Below are 21044 nucleotides of genomic sequence, written 5' to 3'. Positions count from 1 at the left end.
GACGTAACCAAGACATTATCACTTTTGGGATTTTGCATTAAACATAATTTACTGCAAGTGGATCCGCTCTTTGTTTTCCCTCTGCTAATCGTGACAGGCATCTTCTTAATTCCGACAAAAATCTCCTTTTTTTGTATTGTTATGCAATATTTCATTAAACAAATAAACAAATAGACAGGAAACATGATGTTTGAGTGCCTTTAAGAGTTTGGTTAGCAAGTATGTTCAGGACTTTTCCATCTTATATTAGTGTTGTAGAAAATTAAGCCATTCTCTGTGACACTTTTTTGGTGGCACTGTCACTCAAAAACTAAAGGGTCCTAAAATAACTAAGATTAAACAGACACTTTTGACCATTACTTCATTTTGTATGCTGTCATAGCAGATTTTATTTGTCAAATATTTTAATTCTTAAAACATACATTTTTTTTCGGGTAACAGTTTTGATTTCTATCATCTCGCAATAAACTGGAAAGAGAACACTGACTTGCATTCAGAGATTTTAATATCACAAACCTTGCTCAGACCTTTAATTTGTCAAGTAAATTAAATCCACAGGACATAGTTGATAAATATGAGTGGCAGGGGCGTAGCAAGCTTTTCAAAAGTGCGAGGGATGGATGTGTTTTGCTTGTTACATTTACATTTACATTTAGTCATTAAGCAGACCCTTTTATCCAAAGCGACTTACAAGTGGGGTAGGTAATGGAAGCAATTGGGACAGCACAAGTACAACAAAAGCATAAGGGCAATCAAAAAGAAGACTGGTCTCATATAACCTAACACAGTATACAGAATCACTCATTCATATATATATATATTTTTTAATGGATAGAGAAGAATAGAGTAGAGAATAAAATAGAGACAGAACAGATCAGTAAGATGTTGGCGGAAGAGATGTGTTTTCAGGTGTTTCTTAAAGATGGCTACAGAATCTGCAGATCATGTAGCAGTGGGCAGATCATTCCACATAGGTGGCACAGATCCGGAGAAGGTGCGCGAGAGAGATTTTTTACCTTGTTAACAATGAAAATGTTGAATGTAATGACAGAACGGTACAAAAGATATAAAAAGCTTCCCATTTAAATGTGTGATACTAGTAAAGTATAAAACACATTCAGAAAATAAGTCAAAACTCTGTTGTGAAAATACACAACAGTAGACTTGCTAATGAATCAGAAATACTTTAATAATCACAGGGGGGAAAGACAGTGGAAAGCTTGATAGTCACATGGGTCTGACAGGACTGTGACTGTGACCGCTAAAGTTTGCTTACATGCACCTTGAAAAGGGGAGATATAAAAAACGCCCACACAAAGCTTTTTCTCTGGTGGTATAAATAATGTAACAATTTTCTGTTTTTAAACATTAAAATAATATACACTTTTCGTTCATAGTTCTTCAACAGGTACAATCAAACATAATAGGTAAGTTTCCACAAAAGTATTCATCTTAACAAAAAAGCAATGTTCAAAATATCAAAATCAATAAACACATAAATACACTGCTTAACAAGGACAATTTGTCCCTCCTCCTCGTCAATTCCCTCCCTTCTTCATCACAGTTACTTTATACATTGCATGCCACATAAATAACCGAATTTAGCTATTCTGAACAATATCCCAATTTGCAATTAGCATTAGTCTAAAAACTAAATATAATTCAGAAAACACTCGACATATCAACAAAACATAAACAGAACATCTCCCCAAACACCTATCAAGGTTATTTAAAAACCTCGAAAGCATAAACACTCGCTGGAAAAGGAAGACGTAAATAACCATTACCGTTCCCGCCTCCTCAGCACGAGCTAACCGATAAATCTAACACACCAAGAGAGGCGGGAATTAAGGCAGAACAGCCAATCACCATCCGGTCACACTCAAAGCCGGTGTTCTGTTTGAGTGGGAGGGGAGAGGAGAGGAAGCAGGCGCATCGAGCGCAGACACAGAGCGGCAAGACAAACGCTGGAGCGACTGCTGTAAGGCGTTTGTACAAAACTGCGGAAAAACTGCAAAAAAAGTGCGGGTGTTTAACCCTCTCACCGGGAAAAGTGTGGGTGTTTTCACGGTTGCGACGCCCCTGATGAGTGGTGTTCATAACTAATTTCAGCCGTGTGCACGATGGTCTTAAAAGTACAAATGTTGAATAACAACCAGGGCCACTAGGGGTCCGTGTCATACCACACTGTAAATACCAGATCTACAGAATTCAATCCGTCATCTGCACGCAATTTTAAAAAATATCCTTTCTTAGTGTCGTTTTATCGTTTCTTTTACTCGATTTGCATATGCAATAAACAACAACTTTATGAAACGCCACTGATAGTTAGAAATAAACACCACACAAGCATTAAACTGCTCTGTATATTATATAATCGTGTATACTTATTTAATATTTAGTTATGTAGCCTATCAATCGACCGATCAGTCTTTCTATCTATCTGACTGTGTGTATGTCGGTGGTTGTTCGTTGAGCAGTTAATCGCGTGACTCTCACTGTGTCTCGCGGAGACTCGTCTCGTGTTTAAATCACTTGCAGTAATCACCTGTCGCTCGCGCACTGAGGATCTTCAGCACTGATAGTGACAGACAGCGAAGGGACGACAGTTTAAAAACAAAGTTGACCAAACGTATCGGAGAAACTGATCATGAAGGGCCTTCTAGACGTTGTCTTATAGTGTAATTTTTATCTCAGCGGCTGTTGCTCTCGAGAGTTTCAGTGAGACGCTGCGCGTTCACAGATTGAACAGCATCACTGATGCGCTTTACGGGAAATGTGCTTTTTTAGTATCTAGCCTATTGTTTAGGGTTCATAAACGTTGGACTGGAAGAAAGGTTGATGGGACATATCAGAGACAACCCCTGTTGCCAAAATGAGCGTCTATTCTCACAAATGGCGGATTTTGCAGATATTCTTGACAACTGTATTCACGACTGTAGTCACGCAAGGTATGTGGACTTTCATTACTTGAATAGACGTATGATCAGCTGTGTACAGGTTGACAGTGCTGAGGTCAAAAAGTTAGCAAAATACCAGAACAAACCAGTAAAGATATTATGGTGTTTAAAGTAATTTAATGGCAGCTTATGTTTATGTTGAGAATGTGAAATGTAACAGGAAGGTCGACTGTTACAAACAGTAGCTTGAATTTTATATTTAGCTAAACTGAAGTTATACAGAATTTGTTCTCCTGATTAAAGCGAAATAGCTTCTCATTTTGAAGTATAAGATGACACATTAAGATTATGGATTTAGTATGGATTTAGTGTAATACCAACAATCATGAATTGTGATCTAACTGCAATTGAATCTTATTTCTTTCTCATGTCCATTTAATGGTCCATTTTATTTTGAGTCTTCATACACCTGTTTTAGGGACTCATTGAAAGTTCTGGTTCACTTGGTGCTATTGGTCAGATACAGTCAAAAGTGAAATGAAAATGTAATGCATTTCATGTAAGATGTGTTAGTTTAAAGGTTTGTTATTTGTTTAAAACTTAAAAAAAAATGATGAACAGTGGAATATGCAATATAATATATAATATAATCATGTGCTCGACAGCTATCATTGTGCAGCTGTGTAAGATATGTTCAAGAGCAGCTTTGATATCTAACACACATTATTTCATTACAAATAAAAGGTATCTGTGAAGTTGCATTTGAGAATGGTAAACTAGACTCATTGTAAAGGAAAAGTTTACCCATTCTAAGGTTGTGTATCATAGAGGGTGTACTATTTCTGTATCACTTTCATGATCATTTTAAGGAGTTAAATAAAAAAAAACATGTAGAAACGTCCCATTTAAAAGCATTAAATTCCTTAAATATAAAACTGTTTTTTATGCAGTATAGGTTAATAATGATTTGTTAAATACTTTCTGTTTCTCTGGGCTTTCTCAATCCTTTCTGAAGATTGAGGCGTGGTCTAAATAGGATTAGTGTTCATTCTGCCCTACAAATGTATTCCTGTAGTAGTTTCACTCACACATTTGGTCGGATAACTGATGTTTATTCTGTCTATTTTAATGGTTTTTCAAGAACATTTGAGATCACTTCTGTGTTGTAGCACAATGTATATATAATGAATCAAGAACCAGCAGTGCCCTTATACTGAATCCTGCAATGTTTTTTTGCAGGTAATTAAAAGTGCTGCTGATATTCAGAACAACAGCATATATGCATGTGTCATATTTCTCTTATGCAACGTTTTTGTAAACCGGAAGTTAATATTAAATAACAAATATGTTACTGATACCGGATGTAATGGGTCAATTTTACAAATGTAATTTATTACAAGGATTCAGAAAAAAACACAACATTACTCCCTTCCTATTTTGGAATGCCCTACCCTGGCCGTAAATTACATTTCAGCACAGCCTATTTTAGTTTTGTACAGTATATAGTATATGTGAAGCACAGTTATACAATTTTGTGCTAGTGATGGTTTATGAAACACCATTATGTCTCTCTTTAACCGTGCCTCAATAGACTTCCTAAAGCCTCTGTTATGATGTTATCACATGTTTGAAGAATGTACAATTTCACACGACATAAAACAATATGGTTAAATAACAATATTGAGTGAATAGCATTCGATTCGTGTTTTGGCTATATTGAACTTAACATGCATACCTGTATTACTCGTGGAAATGTTTTTCTTTTAATATATTTTAATGGATGTTCTAGAGCTTAGCACCCTATGGTCCCAATTAACTAAAAAAAAGATTAAAACATATAGGTTCGTAGTAAGTGTGAAGAATTAAAAAATGATTTTTAGATGAACTGTTCCTTGAACTTTCACCAAACAGATCTTATCCCCCATTGACTCCAATAGTATCTATTTTCCGTACTATGGCAGTAAATGGGGGGTGAGATCTGTTTGATTACTGATATTCTTCCAAATATCTCGCTTTGTGTTCAGCAGAACAAAAATAATTACTATTTAACCATTTAAGGTAAATGAAGACAACACTTGGGTACACTTTCCCTTTAAAATTTGTTATCTTTGTTGTAACTCATCATAAAACATCCAAAAAGAAATGGATTACAGTGCGTTTTTTTTATCCCATCTGTGTTTTTGTTCATCAGCAGATCTGGAAAGCCAGGAGATCTCTGACGCCACCAAATCCTCCACGTCGTATCCCACGTTTCTTCCTGTTAGTTACAAGGTGTTGGATGCTGAATACTTCCTGTTAAAAGAGGCAGGACAGGACATCATGAGGAATTCCAGCATGCAGAGTAACACACAGCCCATTGTCGTTCTCCGGCCAGAGCGTCTCCCGGTGATCAATGCCAGCTACGGTCCCTTCTCCACAAAACAGGAGATCCCCTTAGACTTACTGCAGTCAGTGGAGATATTTCGACCTTCACCGGCAGTTTTCGCCCTCAACTGGAGAGTACAGTCTTTTGTGTTGACCCGCTGGGTCTATTCATCTTCTCCCAAATTGCGAGTTCTCTTCTATGTGGCTGGGAGAGACTGGGACAGGGAAGAGAAGGTAAGAGGGTGTAAAGATGAGCTGCCTTGTGTGACTGTTTACTCCTTCTGGCAGACACAGGAAGTCCGCGGTTCCTGCCTCATTGGGAACAAGCGTGGGACATGTATGGCCGAGGTCGACCTTCCCACGGGCTGGTTCAGCCGAGCTGAGGGCCGATCAAGTCGGGAAAGATTTGGGCCGACCCAGGGGAACCCTGTGGAGCTTTACTACCAAGCTCGACCCAGCGCCTTCGGGCCATGTCCTGGGAGTGGGGAAGATGGGAAGAGGTGGGACAGTGATAATTCCAGGCAGCCTCAAGCTGAATACATAGCTGTGACCCCCATGCAAAGAATCGGGAGTGTGCGCCTCCTGCAGGTCAAAACAGGGGCCACGCCAATGTCTGTGCTCAGACTAGAGGAGACTGTGGTTATCCAGACCTCCTCCAAACCGCTAAAGAGAAATGATATTGCATCTTTTAGCATTTATATGAGGAGCTCGGCCAACTTGGATACCTTCTCCATCAGGTGAGTCTTACCTGGAGAGACATGCTATGATCTTTGTGAAATGCTATGCTTCAATGTTTCAAATATGTTTTTTGCCAAAGATGGTTTCTGTTGTTTTAGTTAGTTTCTGTCTTGCTGATGTATGTTCAAGGGTTCATTTGGTTTTAGTAGATGTTATAAAAACCATCATGAGCACATGATTAATTTGTTTATGATTTAGTCATCGAGGAACATGGGTGGGACCTTGATACCATGGCTTCACATCGTGCTCACTACTGCGCAGACTCTGGTTCTAAATGACACAATGATCATCGACACAATATGTCAAAATGTACCTGCACTATATACATATTTGCATAAAATATAACCAATTTACACCACTCAATTTGAATATCGATATACATAATTATGGTCCTGATGCTGCGATGGTAACTGGTAGCTGGAGTCTCTGTTGATCCTGCAAGCTTTCTTCACACACTGAGTGATATATATACTGTATCCTGAAGGTTGTGGGTTCACCTACAATAATGTGTTTGACATTTTCCATTTTTTTTGTACTTTTTTCTGAGGAACACAGAGAAAGATATTTGGAAGAATATATGCAATTTTCAATTCTGTGAAATTGACTTGCCATAGTAGGAACTATTTTATAGTTGTCAACAGTGCCCCAGAACTGTGTTTCTAAATTCTTCAAAATATCAGAATAAACTTTTTAGTTTTGATTATCTCTTTTTGTTATACACCATTACTTTTGTTTAAAATGTTTACTTTGTCATCATTTACTGCACTCAAACAAAGTAAACCATTGGATTTAACTATTTCAATAATTCCCTTTGATTGCCAAAACTGATGATATAGGTCAGTTCTTTGTTGCAGTGGATGCTACAACAGTCTTTCAGATTTATTCTTATGGGTCTGTTTATCACTGTCGCCTTAAATTTGTCTCTGGCCATCCACACCAGATCTCCTTTAAGCTGCACACATCAGTCACTGCAAACCTAAAAAATACAACTAAATGTCCCAGGAGATCTCTTCTTAGCTCACTTCTCTTGCGTTCTCTTGTGTTTTTCTTCTTTTGGTGGTCCTAAATGTTATTAGTTTTTGTGTTCATAATACAGGAAAAATGAAAAATGGCTTCACTTATTCGATGAGAAACCACCACTTTTAAAGTTTAAACTCACTATCAAGGCCTCTAAGTTTTGCGTGTTAAATCACACAGGAATGGATCACTGTATAAACTCAACCCAGTCATGCTTTGTGAAAAAATGACTACTACTGCTCATCTAAATCTCTGCAGATGTAAATCTGTCAGTTAGGAGTCGCCATGATAAATTTTACCTGGAATCACTGTCATATTTATAACACAGGAATTGACACGTATCAGAGTTGCATAACAACTGGTCATAAATTATGAGGACAGAAAAATGAACTGCTCCTCAGCAATTGTTTTGGTCAGATGGTTGTATGTTCATCATTTAAATGGATTTCTTCATAATTTTCACTGTATGAAGTAAAATAATTGATTTATTTGAGTATCTCTGCCTGATGTTAAGGTGATCTTGTTATTTTCAGGGTTTGCTGATAGAAAATGCTTGGTATGCCTTAAGAAATGTCAGCAAAATAATAAAATAAGTCACATCTCGACTTTAAAAAGGCACCTTTTAAAGTGACAATTCACCCAAAAATAAACATTCTGTTATCATTTACCCACACTTTCTTGTCAAACTGTACGACTATCTTTCTTCTGAAGAACACAATAGAAGATATTATTAAGAATATTTTTAAATGTTCCCCATTCCCCATTGGTTTTGTGTCTATACAATAGAAGTGAAAAGGGTCCAGTTATGTTTTGTTACCAACTTTCTTCAAAATATCTTCTTTTGTGTTTTGCGGAAGAAAGAAAGTTGTAAAGGTTTGAAATGACAAGAGGCTGAGTAAATGTTGACATCATTTTTGTTTTGGGTGAACTATCACATTTATAAATGTTTTGGAATGACATTTGAATGATCGGAGGGCAGAGCCATTATTTGATGGGGGGGATATGTGACAGAATGGATACATTCTTCAAAAAGGCAAATGAAGTGTTTATTTGAATGCAATCCGAGTCTATTTTACTTTGTATTTGGCCCATGGACTGTTTATGTCTGTTTCTCCCTACTACCGTATCTCCAAAAGCCTATATCATATTCTCAGTTTAAAGCTCTGGCATTTTGTTTGTATGCGTGTGTGTATGCGCATGACATTTCAAAGCCCCCGTTCATTATATGAAATGTCAGCAATTTTTGACAGATAATTGACAAACAGGCTCGTGAGCAGACTCATGATATCAGCCGCTGAGCTCGCTCTGATACTCTCTCTACAGAAGCAGTGTTAAGTTCTGAACAGTGACATACGGGAGATGATTTAGATTGGATGTTCTGAAAGTTTTAGGCAGAGACGTCAAAAGTAGAGAAGCCTCTGCCATGTTTTGATTCTGTTTGCAGTGTTAAATGTCGGTGTTGGACAGATGATTCTGGGGATTGTGGTGATGCAAGTGTCAGAGCGGGATAAGTGTATGTGTGTATATGTGTGTCTTTCTTGCACAACCCTAAATCAGCCTGAGAGTGAGGAAGTAGATAGTGGTAAGTCAAGAAAGTACAGTTCTGACTAGATTTACACCTCAGAAAATACATACAATGGTATTGTAATATTCAGTTGTTGTTGTTACAGGTCATTTCCTGTGCGATTCTGCCCTTAAAATAACATTTGTTAGACCGTGTTTACACTGGACAAAAGACAATAGCATGCATTGGAACTAGGGCTGCACCGATGTATCGGTCGCCGATATTAATCGGCTGATATTGTATTAATTTAAGACCATCGGCATATCGGCAATAACATGAAAAGGGCCTTTTGTTTATTAGTGTTTATTAGGGACATTTGATTTCTGTGAAGCGGAAAACAGGCCAGAAAGTACCACCAGACAGCTTATAAAATTCAAATTGTGCTATGAATAGCGCTAATAATTATTCAGCTGCTGTTTAATTTGCAATCTGCTTATTCTGTGTGTGAATGTGTGGTTTTGTGTAACTTACTGTAATGGACTTTTTGGCATCTGGTGGATGCGAAAACATAAAGTGTGCACTGCTCTAACAGAGTTTACCTTAGGCGTATTTTATCGTTTCATTTGAGTGAAGCTGCTGTCAAACTTTGTGGCAAGCCGTCAAAATTAAAGTCTGTCGTCAAAATTAAAGTCCAGTTTACCTAATAACAAACCAGCTACAATTTTTTTACAAAACTAATAATTAAATGTAATTAGACTTAAACCAGCAAAAGAAAAAAACATTATATGTAAGATACTGGTTCAAATGAACAAAAAAAAGAAAACACAGAATCCAGAAAAATAAAACGGGAAAATGGAATTTCGGAAAAAATCTAACGGAATTTAGGTAAAATAGGTCATAGGTCCCTGGCTTATTAATTACCTGCAATGAGTTGGATGTCTGAATATCTTATTTTTTTCTCTGAGCAAAATAATTACTGTAAATAGCAACAGCACAGACTTTATTTAAATATATTAAAGAAATTATCCATTTTAAGTCAAATTTGAGTTAAAGTTTTTAATAAAAAAAATATTGGATAGCAAAAATAACCTTTGAATAATGTTGTTTTATTGTATTTTAATCTTAACTTACATTTAAAATTAAGGCACATTTACAGTTGGTCCTCTCTTAAAATGTTAAATGGATCCAATTCATGTTGATTAAAATAAATTGAATGCAAAAAGCTAGCTAGTATTGTACAGTACTGTATGCAATTGATCCATATTGGTATCGGAATCGGCCAATAGTTGTTTGTTAAATCGGTAACGCCCAAAAAATCCTATCAGTGCATCCCTTATTGGAACCAAATATAATTTTACATTTTTTCCGCACTGGATGCAGATCCCATTAGAACAAACCGCGTCACGTCCCGTCGTTCGCCTCCGGTGTAGACATGGTGTTAGAGTAACCTTCAAGTTGATTCAGCCAAAAATAATAAGTATTGCTTACTTTGATTTTTTATTAAAATAATATAACCAGGAAATTGAATGAGTCATTTACAAACATGCATGTAAATAGCATGAATACAAAACCTTTTTTTTTCATGATTACATTGGTAGTTTCATCTAAGAGGTCACATGTTCTCATAAAGTGAAAATGCACTCAGTCACCTGATAGATGTGAGGGATAATAAGAAAGATGCACAGACATTTGTGCAAGAAAAGGAAAGACCAAAGAGTCTTATGACACAGCAGTCCCAGAATCCTCTGTGCCAAGGCCAAGATTAGAGCTCGCTTGAGCCCTTTACTAGAAACAGATTACATCTTACAAAGCAGTACAGATGGTCTTACAGGCACATGTACGGGCACACACACATACACAGTTTGATTCTCAAAAACATCACATTTTCTGAAACAACAAATACATAACACAAACCCTGTATTATATGTACAAAACATGCATTTTTTTGGTTTTCATTGATGAATTTAAAATGTTCCCTGTGTTTAATCTCAGTCTCAAGCTCCATTACAAAGCTGTCAAGCGGACTCTAAGCATATCTAATACCATATTGCAATTCATATATATACAATATATGAATAAATGTATTTATACACATACAGACATAGAAAAAATGGAGACCATTCCAAATTTTCATTTCAAATCAGCATTTCTAGATGAATTGTGGCCTTTCCAGTCCAGTGTTTGTTGTATTTCAATAAAATCAAACCTCAGGAGTGACTTAAAGTCATCCAACAGCAATGTGAAAGACTGACAGCATGACAAGACACATGAAAACTGTTAACAAAAATTAATCATTTTTAAACTTCCTAAATATAACTGTTGTATTGCTTAGAAGTATGAACTTGTTTTCTTTGGCAGTATTTGAGGTCTGAAATACAGAGCATTTGTTATTTTTATCAGTTTCTCCAGTTTTCATTTTCTGCAAATAAATGCAAATAGAAACAATATTTGTATTTGAAATTTTGGATCAATTTTGTTCACAGAACGAAACAAAAATGATAATTTACCCAAACACATATCTATAAATAGCCTATTTTTAAATTAGAAAAACAATATATATTTTTCGGCTGCTCACTGGGTATTTGGGGAAGCTTTTAGAACGAAGTCCCACATCACAATGGTCCCTTTGGCTAAACAGCTTCGTTGCACTATATATTGAGTTTTGGGCACATAATGGGGCTGTTTTATGATCAATATTACAATATTATATTGATACTGTACTATGATTATGCTTTAATATGGGGGCAGCATGACAGTTTATAAAAGTCAGGCTGTAATAATTTGACTCAAATGTCCTCAGACAACCTTCCAAGACACATGAGGTTCTAACACCACATACGTATGTGCTGATTGAACATTTCCTTTCAAAGTCATGAGCATTTCATTTCAAAGCATTAAAATAAAGTTAGTTCAACTTTTGCTCCTATAAGCTTCCACTCTTCTGGGAAAACCCTTCAGATTTAAGAGCATCAGTGAGATCAGACACTGATGTTGGATATTTGATTGACATGGGCTGTAAGCAGTAGGTATAGGCTTTTTTAAAGATTCAAGCAGGGAGAAATTTAGCATATAGTTTTATAGTTCTGTATATGGGGTTGATGTGATTGTTCAGATTTGGCCAGCTGAGTCTGATGTGAAGGTCAACGATTTTCTGTCCACTGTAGGCAAACAGAGACAAACATGCCTTTCTTTAACCTTGTGTGAAAACTGCACTGTCAGGCTCAACTTTACACTCTTTGAGCAGACTATCCTAACATTATCTCACCAAGCACACACCCACTCAATAATATAAAAAAATATCCAATCACCAAGTTTAATGTCAGTCAAGAAGCTCACAAGTATATCTGTTATAGCTGTGTGGATACACTTGTGTTTTGAGCATTTTAGTTGGAGAGGATTGCTAGGCGCGATTCACATTTCGCTTCTATAACCACGCAGAAAACACGAGCCGCAATGCTTACTCTCTTTACATGAAAATGTTTGCACCGCATGCGCGTCGCTCCTGTGGAAAAGAAGCGAAATGTGAATCTGGCATTATTTGACCATTTAAAACATTCTTCTTTAGAACATTAAGAACCTACCACTCAGTCCTTGGGGCCATGATGCTTACATTTCATTTTTCCTAACAGGGCCATGGTAAAAAAGGGTGTGTCTTTTCGCAAAGCTACACCTAGCAACATCTTGCTGTGGGACGTCACCCTGGATACAGGCCCGGATGGAAGCGCTGGAGTTATCTGTCAGAGAAAGTCTAATGCAACTGGAAAACGGTGAGTGTTTTGAGTATGTTTGGTGACTTACTTTAAATCAGACGATAAGACTGCAGTTTGCTTTAGTACTTGCTGGTGTCTCTGAATAAACATTGTCAGCAAAGATTTAGGGAGAGTTTTCCGGACAAGGATTAGCTTAAACCAGGACTATGCCTTAGTTAAATTACAATATTTAAGTAAATTTACAAAACTTTTATTTACAAAAACATTACTGGTGTGTATCTTGAGACAACACAATCACACTGGAAGATTTTAAGATATGTCAAAATAAGTGAATGTAAGTTGTTTTCAATCAAGACACCTCTAACATTACAGTTAGACTGGAACTAAACGTAACCACTCTCCGGGAAACCGCCCCTTTGTGTCACTTAGGGTGACCACCTGCTAATAAGCCCAAGGGGGGACAAGGGGTATGTTTCTGAGGGACAATGTGGGACATTGCATGGCGCGGCGGTGCCCCCACCCCTCGGACATTTCTAGCACATACCACCTTACATTGTATATTAATAATGTCCTATTCCCCTAAACATCTGTAATTGCTGATGTATGCTCATGAAAAGGCACCCAATGTGTATTTTTTTTTTATAATATTGTGGAGACACACACAGATGGGATGAATTTAAAAGAGATTCTCAAAAAAAAGATTATTATAAAAAATACAAGATACTGCTTTACTGTTTTAATCATGATTGATTTTCTATAAATATTATCTATATAAATATTTATACCTTTTCAAAAAGTATAGTTGCTTTTGTTTTTTTAGTTTGGGAGATAACGAATGGTGAAATGTTGCTCACAATCATGTAAGGATACAGAGCCTGGTTTCACGAAGGCACGGATGAGCAGCATTTTTCTAACAAGCAACAAATAATTTTTTTAATAAGCCCAAAAAAACGCTACCCGCAATTTAGGATTTTTTAACGTGATTTGATAAAAAAACAAGCGGACTTGGCAACTATGTTCCCAGTGTGTGCATGTGCGCGCGCTGTCATGACAACAACGGAACAACCTAGTCAGCAGTTCAACTGAGGGGTGGGTGTGGCAACAGTAGCGTCCTGAACTGTCAAGTAATGTTCGTTTGGCTGCCTGGGGCTCGAGGATATAGAGCTACCAACTTTTTTTGGAGCAAGCATTGATTATGCGTGACACGGCCTCAATTTGCGGGACGCATGAATTGGGCTTCAAACGCTGTGCGCGCACGCGCTACGCGGGACGGGTGGTCACCCTAGTGTCACTGCATGCAAACAGTGGTCTTAAAGGGATAGTTCAACATAAAAAATGTTTTTGTCATCATCTACTCGCCACAACAGAAGATATTGTGAAGAATGTTGGTAACTGAACAACGGCAATATCCATTCAATTGCATTGCTTTTGTGTCCACACATCAGAGGTGAATGGGAAATTCCTTTCTTCAGTTACCAACATTCTTCAAAATATCTTCTTTTCTTGATTGAACTCTAAATGTATGTGCGTGCTGGGGTCATACAGGTGTTTGAAAAAAAATTGTTGGTATACAGTTTTGTTTGTATGCCACACTGTAAAGAGCTTTGTTAAATAGTTTGTGAAATAATATTGCTGTTCCAGAGTTTTTTATAGATTTGTTTTTAATATTTTAAATGAGAGATGTTCTGATACCCTTTTTCCCTTCCTGATTCCTACTGATTCGGATACTTGGGCTCAAGGTATTGGCCGATACCGACTACTGATCTGATACCTGGTTGTGTATCTTTCTGTATACAGCTGTATATACATCTAGCCCTGTACGAATTGAGAGAAGTATTTTATGGTGTGCTTCAGACTTATCCCTTAATAAAACATGGACAAATACATACATTAAACTAGAGTATTTTTATTATCTGACAGACATTTGACAGTGATATTATTTATTTTTATATATTTATTATAAGTCACGGTTTTAATGGCTGGTTCATCCACTCTGAAATACTACGAAACAGTGTTCATACTGCTAGCACGTTTTCATTTCTTCTTGGTTGTTCTAAACAGTAGTTACTTGTGAAAACACAGCAGAACTTCATGTGTTATCATTCTGAGCAGCAAAGAAGAAGCAATTTCCCATTTGCAATGTTAAGCAAAGCTAGCGGGCATAAATAGGTCCTGTTTAAGAAAATGGTTTCGGATCGGTACATGGATTCAAGTACTCGTCGATACCTTTACCAGAATTGTATGTGGTATTGGTGACATTTCCAATACTAGAATCGGTATGACTCAAACAACCCTATTTTAAAGGAGCTTTTATTTTTAGATTTTTTTGTCTAAAAGCAAGTCTAACCAATTTTGGTATATGCTTTTGTCATTTTTTTATCGATTTGTTTATTTTTATGTTGCTATAACATTACATTGGTTAATTAATTTTATTTTCATTTTTTGTTTATTATTATAATTTCTATGGCATTTCATAACATTCAAATTTTTCGTTTAGTTTAAGTTTTCCAATAATTTTGTCATATTTTATTTGATTTCAATGAACGGAAACCTTTTTAAAGTTTAGTTTTTAGTAAACTAAATAACCTTGTCAGGGCTCTAGAGTGCGACTAATTTGTCGCACATGCGACCTTATTTTTCAATGGTTGCGACTTAAAATTATCAGAGGTCGCACCGGTGCGATCAGCCATTCGAAGGAAAAAAGTACCGCAACTCTGAAAGTCTTCCTGTATTCAATAACAGACACACATTAGACCCATATCGTGGTCTAAACCAATCAATGATTGTGAGGGGCGGACCCCCCTCTGATTGGCTGTGGTCCAGATATTCCTGCTCGTGAGTGTACCAGAGGTCTCGTTAACTGAAATTCTCTGTCATTGACGGATTTTCACCCGTGACGGAAAAATCTGATGGCCGTCCGTTCTTTTTGTCGGATTACAATGAGGGCAATTTGTAAATCCCCATTTCCCTCAGCGTGATATGCTCGAAAAGCAACTGCGTGTTTTCACCTGTTATTGTTACTGACTAGACATACGCGTCGGATGTCGCGCTGGGACGCGGAAAGACAGTTCACCTATCCAAGTAAACCACATAACATGAAGAATGAAGGAGTATTAATGCACATTTCCGCCAGTCCTGTGTAAACTATGTCACGAAAAGTTTTTATACAATGTTTTCGTGAGTTGACAGAGCTCACAGTCTGCAGCACCAGGGGCCCGTTTCAATATGGAAGTTCAACCAACACCAAGTTAAAATCTGAGCTCTGAGTTGATTTACCAGAGAATCGCTACTCTGAGTTTTCAGTTTCAGAACAGCTGATTGAGTTGTTCAATCACCCTGAGTAATTCACTCTAGGTTACGCGCGTGCATCATGGCTCTCTGCGAATTAATGCAGATTCCTCATCTATGGGTTCCTGAATAAACGAACATGACATTTTAAGTTCAGTGTGACTAAATAGAGCGCGATTAGGAACACGAATCAATAAACACATGACGTATGTAATTTCAACACCGCTCGCGCTTCGAAAAGGGGCGGAGATTGTAACAAACCCTGCGTTTGCGGAATAAAACCTGCTCCCGACCAGGTTAGGTTCCGAGTATGTTACTCTGGTTACTCACTCGGAGTATAAGATACCTGGATTTCGGAAATGGCTGGACTTACTCCGCGGTCGCGGGTTTGACATACCTCGCGTTCTGAAACCAAAAACCCTGAGTATTCCGTTTCTGGGTTGACTTACTCTGAGTTTGCACTTATCCTGCTTTCTGAAACGAGCCCCAGGAGTTATCACCGCTCCTCACGCGAGCCGGACCGCGATCGCAAAACATACAAGAGATGATCAAAAGTCTAGATAAACACACGATAAACAACGTAAAACTTGCTTCACTGCTTATTATTGTTGTCCGTAATGTTTGCTAATTTCTTGTGTAGTGATAATGGCAGAGCTCTCGTTCTTTAAATGTGCGCTGCACCATTTTCATAACTTTCGTTTTATTCAAACGGTTTTGTACAGTATTTTATAGACTTCAACACTAGGATTTTTTTAAATAAATTGTTAATAGAGTAAGTCTCTCACCACTGGAAAGTGACTTTTTCTTGTGATACGGGACTGTTTGTGCTTTTAATTTCATCATTGACCGTTAAACACGATTTACTCCACAATCCGTTCCTAAAAATCACAGCGCTTCAGTCGACATCAGCCATAACTTTTGTTAAATACACAAGATAGAGCAAAATAAAAAGTGATTTGGAAAGGGCTTGAATATGGTATCAAAAACTGTAACGGCTTTATTGGGCATTCGGTTGTATCAAAATACAACAAGTTCCGGGACGCCAGTAGAGCGTGATGACGTCACGAACACACAAATTAGCACCTAACACCACCTTGAACCTTAGTGATGGGTAATGACAGATTATGACGGAGTTTTACGGCATGTCAGTCAAAATGACGGACAAAAAAAACACTAGCGCAACCTCGGCCCCTCACGGACGACCGCCGGTGAACAACAACACAGTAAAGCATATTTATTTGATAAACTGGATCTGAGAATGGCACAGATGGCTTTTTTCAAACATCTTGCTATGCATGTTGTCAGCAAATGTTTTATATTTGACCCCGCAGTTGGGTGTTTGACCCGGCTCTGGGTAACCCAGCATTGTGCAGTTTATAAAATAATTGTCTTTTGGCTACACAAATATATCATTGCAAAATACATATGTAGCCTCCTTTAAAGTTTCATCCATAAGACTGTGGATTTTAAAGCTGTAATATTTGAGACATATGCTTCAGATTAATGGGGGTCATGTGTTTTGTTAAATGTCATGTTGTGTTCTGTCAGATTTCTGATATCACACAAGTTCAGATCTGGTTATTTTCTTGTAGAGTACACTACTAGTCTTAATCTGAACCATTCATCAGTGAAGGTTATTTGAAAGAATGTGTTAAACAACAGGAACACCTGTGATATATTAAAAGACGCTCTCTGTTACAGACTAGGAAAACTACAAGCAATTCTACAGATGGATTTTGAAGTGGAGGAAGTCAGCAGTCAGTCTGAGATTCAGGTGATAAAGTGGGAGTTGACGCTTCCCGATGATGTCAGAAAGATGGGCTTGTCAGAGGGCATCATGCGGATCTACACAACTCAGAGGGACTTCGTAGGCTTGGCTCCTCTAGTTATGGTATGTAATTCTTTGAATATATTAAAACACTTTACTTCTATGAAAAAAACAGGGAAAGTAATCTGTAAACTCTGAAATAAATAATTTGTTATGGTTCCAATGTGTAGATCATCACAAATCCTACATTTATATCACACAAAACCCAGTAAAACATTGTTTATTCAAATTATGGTAGTCATTTTTCTTTTTGTGCTTTTGCCGCAAACAGTTGCAACCGTTTCATCGGACGTGTGTGCCTGGACTCTAGTTAACTTCCAGTCGGTGTTTGGCTAGTGTCTTATAATATAACTGTTTACAATTCCATATTAATTTATATTATAATTTTTTGTATAATAATGTATTAAAAAATATATATATATAATATTAAAAATTAATATTTGTTGAATTTAGTTGTATTTTAATTAAATAAACAATAAGTTGAATGCTCATGTATCTTTGTCGCATTTGAAGAAACCTCAAGCCACGTTTATAAACGCGCCAGGTTCCGCTTCGCGAGCCTCCACTTACTGCGAGCGCAACTTCCCAAATGGACGAGACCTTTATACTTGATGCGTTCGCCGTTGAGATATTCTTTGAAACGACAGGGGGCGCACAAACGAAATCGTCCTGTAAATCTGCAGGAAGTAGAAGAAAACTAGGAATTTCACCGGAATTACGTCAGTGTCACGTACGGAAGGACAGAACCCAGGCAGCAATGAAGGGGTTAACAGAATATTTATTATAACACAAAATAATAAACCCACGATGGGGCAAACAAGAAACTAAAACAAGACTCACAAACAGAAAACTTCCCTCGAGGGGGCAAAACAAAACAAGGTCCAGGATAATCTAAATAATAGGTCCAAACACAAGGGGAAACAGGAACAAGGTAATCCAAACACGAAGAGGTGAGATAACACACACAAGCAGACGTATGCAGACATAATGAGACGTAATGAACCGACAACCAGTAAGGGAATCGGGGACATTAAATAGGAGGAAACTAATGAGGTGAGATGACAAAGGGATCGGGACGGGCAGGTGACAAGACTTTACATTAAGTGAGACTGGCGGGAAGAAGAATAGACAGATGAGGGAGATTAAACACTAATGGGACGCTGACGGATAAACGAGGGGGCGGAGCTACACGGAAAACAGGAGGACACGCGCCGAAATGTCAAAACAAACCGCCACGTGTCTCCACACAAGACAAAACACACTCACAAGACATGATATTGTCATGACACTGTCATGTTTCCAGCGTGCGTTCACGAGAGCCAAACACACAAGGCACATGACATTGCATTGAGCCTGTGTGGTCAGAACGCGCATGCGTTGTGCAATGCTGACACCAGATGGCTCATGTGTTTGGTTGCATTGCAATCTATAGAGGATTCAGAAAGCTTCCAAAACTTACAAAACTACCTCAATTTTCTGTTCTGGGGAAAAACGGAGGTCCTAGGGATGTTAAACTACTTGAGAGTGAGTGAGTAATTAATGGCAGAATTTTCATATTGACCGAAGTTTTCCTTTAAGGGCAGTCGACGAATGCGAACATGCGCAGTCACGTTAAGTTTATTTTGTTGCTTTGAAACCTTCCATAGTCCCACCACAGTCAATCCTTTAGCCCCAATCCTCAATAGATCCATAAGGTACAATAATGTACCCAAAAAAGTTACAACATTTCATGTATTGTATCCGCAAGGGTACAAAAAGAAAGCTTTAAGGGTACAACCCCATCGACACAAAAAGGTACAGTTAAAAAAAAAATGACATTGTACTAGTATACTTGCATTTGCATTCATGCTTTTGGCAGACGCTTTTATCCAAAGCGACTTACATTGCATCATACTATACATTTTATCTGAGTATGTGCAATCCCCTGGAATCGAACCCACGACGTTGGCGGCGAATTGCTCTAAACACTGAGACAATCTTGATGGTAAGCGGGTCTCGCTTGTCGGTTGATGCCAGGGTGGGCTATATCTTTATAATAAGTGACTGTGAAAAGTTGTTACAAAATTGTATTATTAACAAGGTTCGGGAGGAGTACGTTCAGATAACTAACTTTCAATTAACAATCACAGCAATCAATTAATGTGGCTGGCTATTGATAAGCAATCACAGCAATCGTCCTATGTATAGAGAAAGTGTCTTGCCTCCATTCTCCTTAATCTCTCACAACATTGTTGCTCATTGACGCACACGCAAACAAAGCAACTTGTTTGCTTTACACGTTTGTTTTTGCCTTTAGATAACCTATTCCTAAATGAGAACTAAAGGATTTCATCAGCACAGGGCGGACGTTAGGTATTGAAGGTATTCATTCTTGGGTGGTCCCTGGCCAGAAAGCAAACAAGTCCCCAGATTTTCAGTCTCAGGCTCCAGTAAATGGTATCTAAGCGAATAACAAATCTCACATACTCATCTATGGCTAACCCTCCCCAGCAATAGCCAGCTCTCATACATTGATAATCATCAAAGACATTGATGAGCCCAGCCCTGACCCCAGAAAACCAATCACCCTGCAGTCATTTACTAAAATGATTGGTTTGCTGCAAACAGAGGCCCCGCCTTCGATCTCCGCTTAGCAGCCGAAAGCTGTAGATGAGCTGAACCAGGCTTCTTTTCCCTGCCCCCATTACCTTCAACCGCCGGTACAAAGTGGCCTACTCCGGCAGTTCCAGAACACATCCACTCATTCCCCTTCACTACCTTAAGTGGCCAGTGGCACCGCCGTCAACAACTAAGTTGAGGCTGTCTCCGTTAATCGTAACCGGTCCTGGCATCCAGCTTCCCTTCCCTCCCCCAGGCCCACGGCCTATCCTCCCTCCCTAAGGCCAAGCTTGTAGCCAGCAGCACCGCCGTTGACAACTAACGTGAGGCTGCCTCCGTTAAACGTCTCAGGCCCTGGCGCCCAGCTTCCCTTCCCTCCTATGGCCTATCCTCGTTCCCTTAAGCCCCCGCCCTGGTTACCAGCATTAGCATGAGGCTGCCTCTGTGGTAACTGTGCCGCTGCAGACACTTTTTCCCAAGCCCACGCTCTGTCCCAAGCCCACGCTCTGTCCCAAGCCCACGCTCTGTCCCAAGCCCACGCTCTGTCCCAAGCCCACGCTCTGTCCCAAGTCCACGCTCTGTCCCAAGTCCACGCTCTGTCCCAAGTCCACGCTCTGTCCCAAGTCCACGCTCTGTCCCAAGTCCACGCTCTGTCCCAAGTCCACGCTCTGTCCCAAGCCCATGCTCTGCCGCAGCAGACACTTACCCAAGCCCATGCTCTGCCGCAGCAGACATTCCCTCATCCCCCACCACTTCCCTCACTTCTACACTCCACTGCTCAGTAAGCACCAATTCAACAGGACCTACGCCCCAGTTCGGGCACACACCAATTTAACTTGCACCAATGAAAATTGCACCTCTCCCAGGCCAAGGGGCAGGTGCTCCGAGTTCGGGGAGATTTAACGAGCTCGGAGCCCTTCCCCTGGGACAGCATTCGAAATATGCATGCTATCCGTCCCAACTTAGTATCTGTGGGGCGAACTCGTGAAACTGATTTTTATTTTTGAAAAAAAACTATTTGAAACAATACGAACGCTGGGGGAGTGTATCATGGCATCATGTCATACATCCAAATCGTTCTTTGACAAGTTGACCAT

General features: G+C 38.7%; 1 protein-coding gene across 2 annotated transcripts in view; it reads left to right on the top strand.

Moving 5' to 3' along the window:
* The first annotated feature begins 2569 nt into the window (after window positions 1-2569).
* LOC130440353 (transmembrane protein 132D) overlaps window positions 2570-21044 on the top strand; it is a 28168-nt gene continuing 9693 nt past the window's right edge. The window contains exons 1-4 of one of the 2 annotated variants that reach the window (XM_056773431.1): window positions 2570-2951; window positions 5095-6001; window positions 12153-12290; window positions 17223-17412. In XM_056773431.1, coding sequence (XP_056629409.1) covers window positions 2876-2951; window positions 5095-6001; window positions 12153-12290; window positions 17223-17412 — 1311 coding nt within the window. In that variant the 5' untranslated portion in view covers window positions 2570-2875. Of the gene's footprint in view, window positions 2952-5091; window positions 6002-12152; window positions 12291-17222; window positions 17413-21044 lie in introns of both variants that reach the window. The other variant, XM_056773429.1, reaches the window with a different exon arrangement.

Source organism: Triplophysa dalaica, chromosome 18, assembly GCF_015846415.1.
Source record: "Triplophysa dalaica isolate WHDGS20190420 chromosome 18, ASM1584641v1, whole genome shotgun sequence".
NCBI lineage: Eukaryota > Metazoa > Chordata > Actinopteri > Cypriniformes > Nemacheilidae > Triplophysa > Triplophysa dalaica.
The sequence above is the reverse complement of the archived record's forward strand: the minus strand, read 5'-3'. Positions and strand labels throughout refer to the sequence as shown.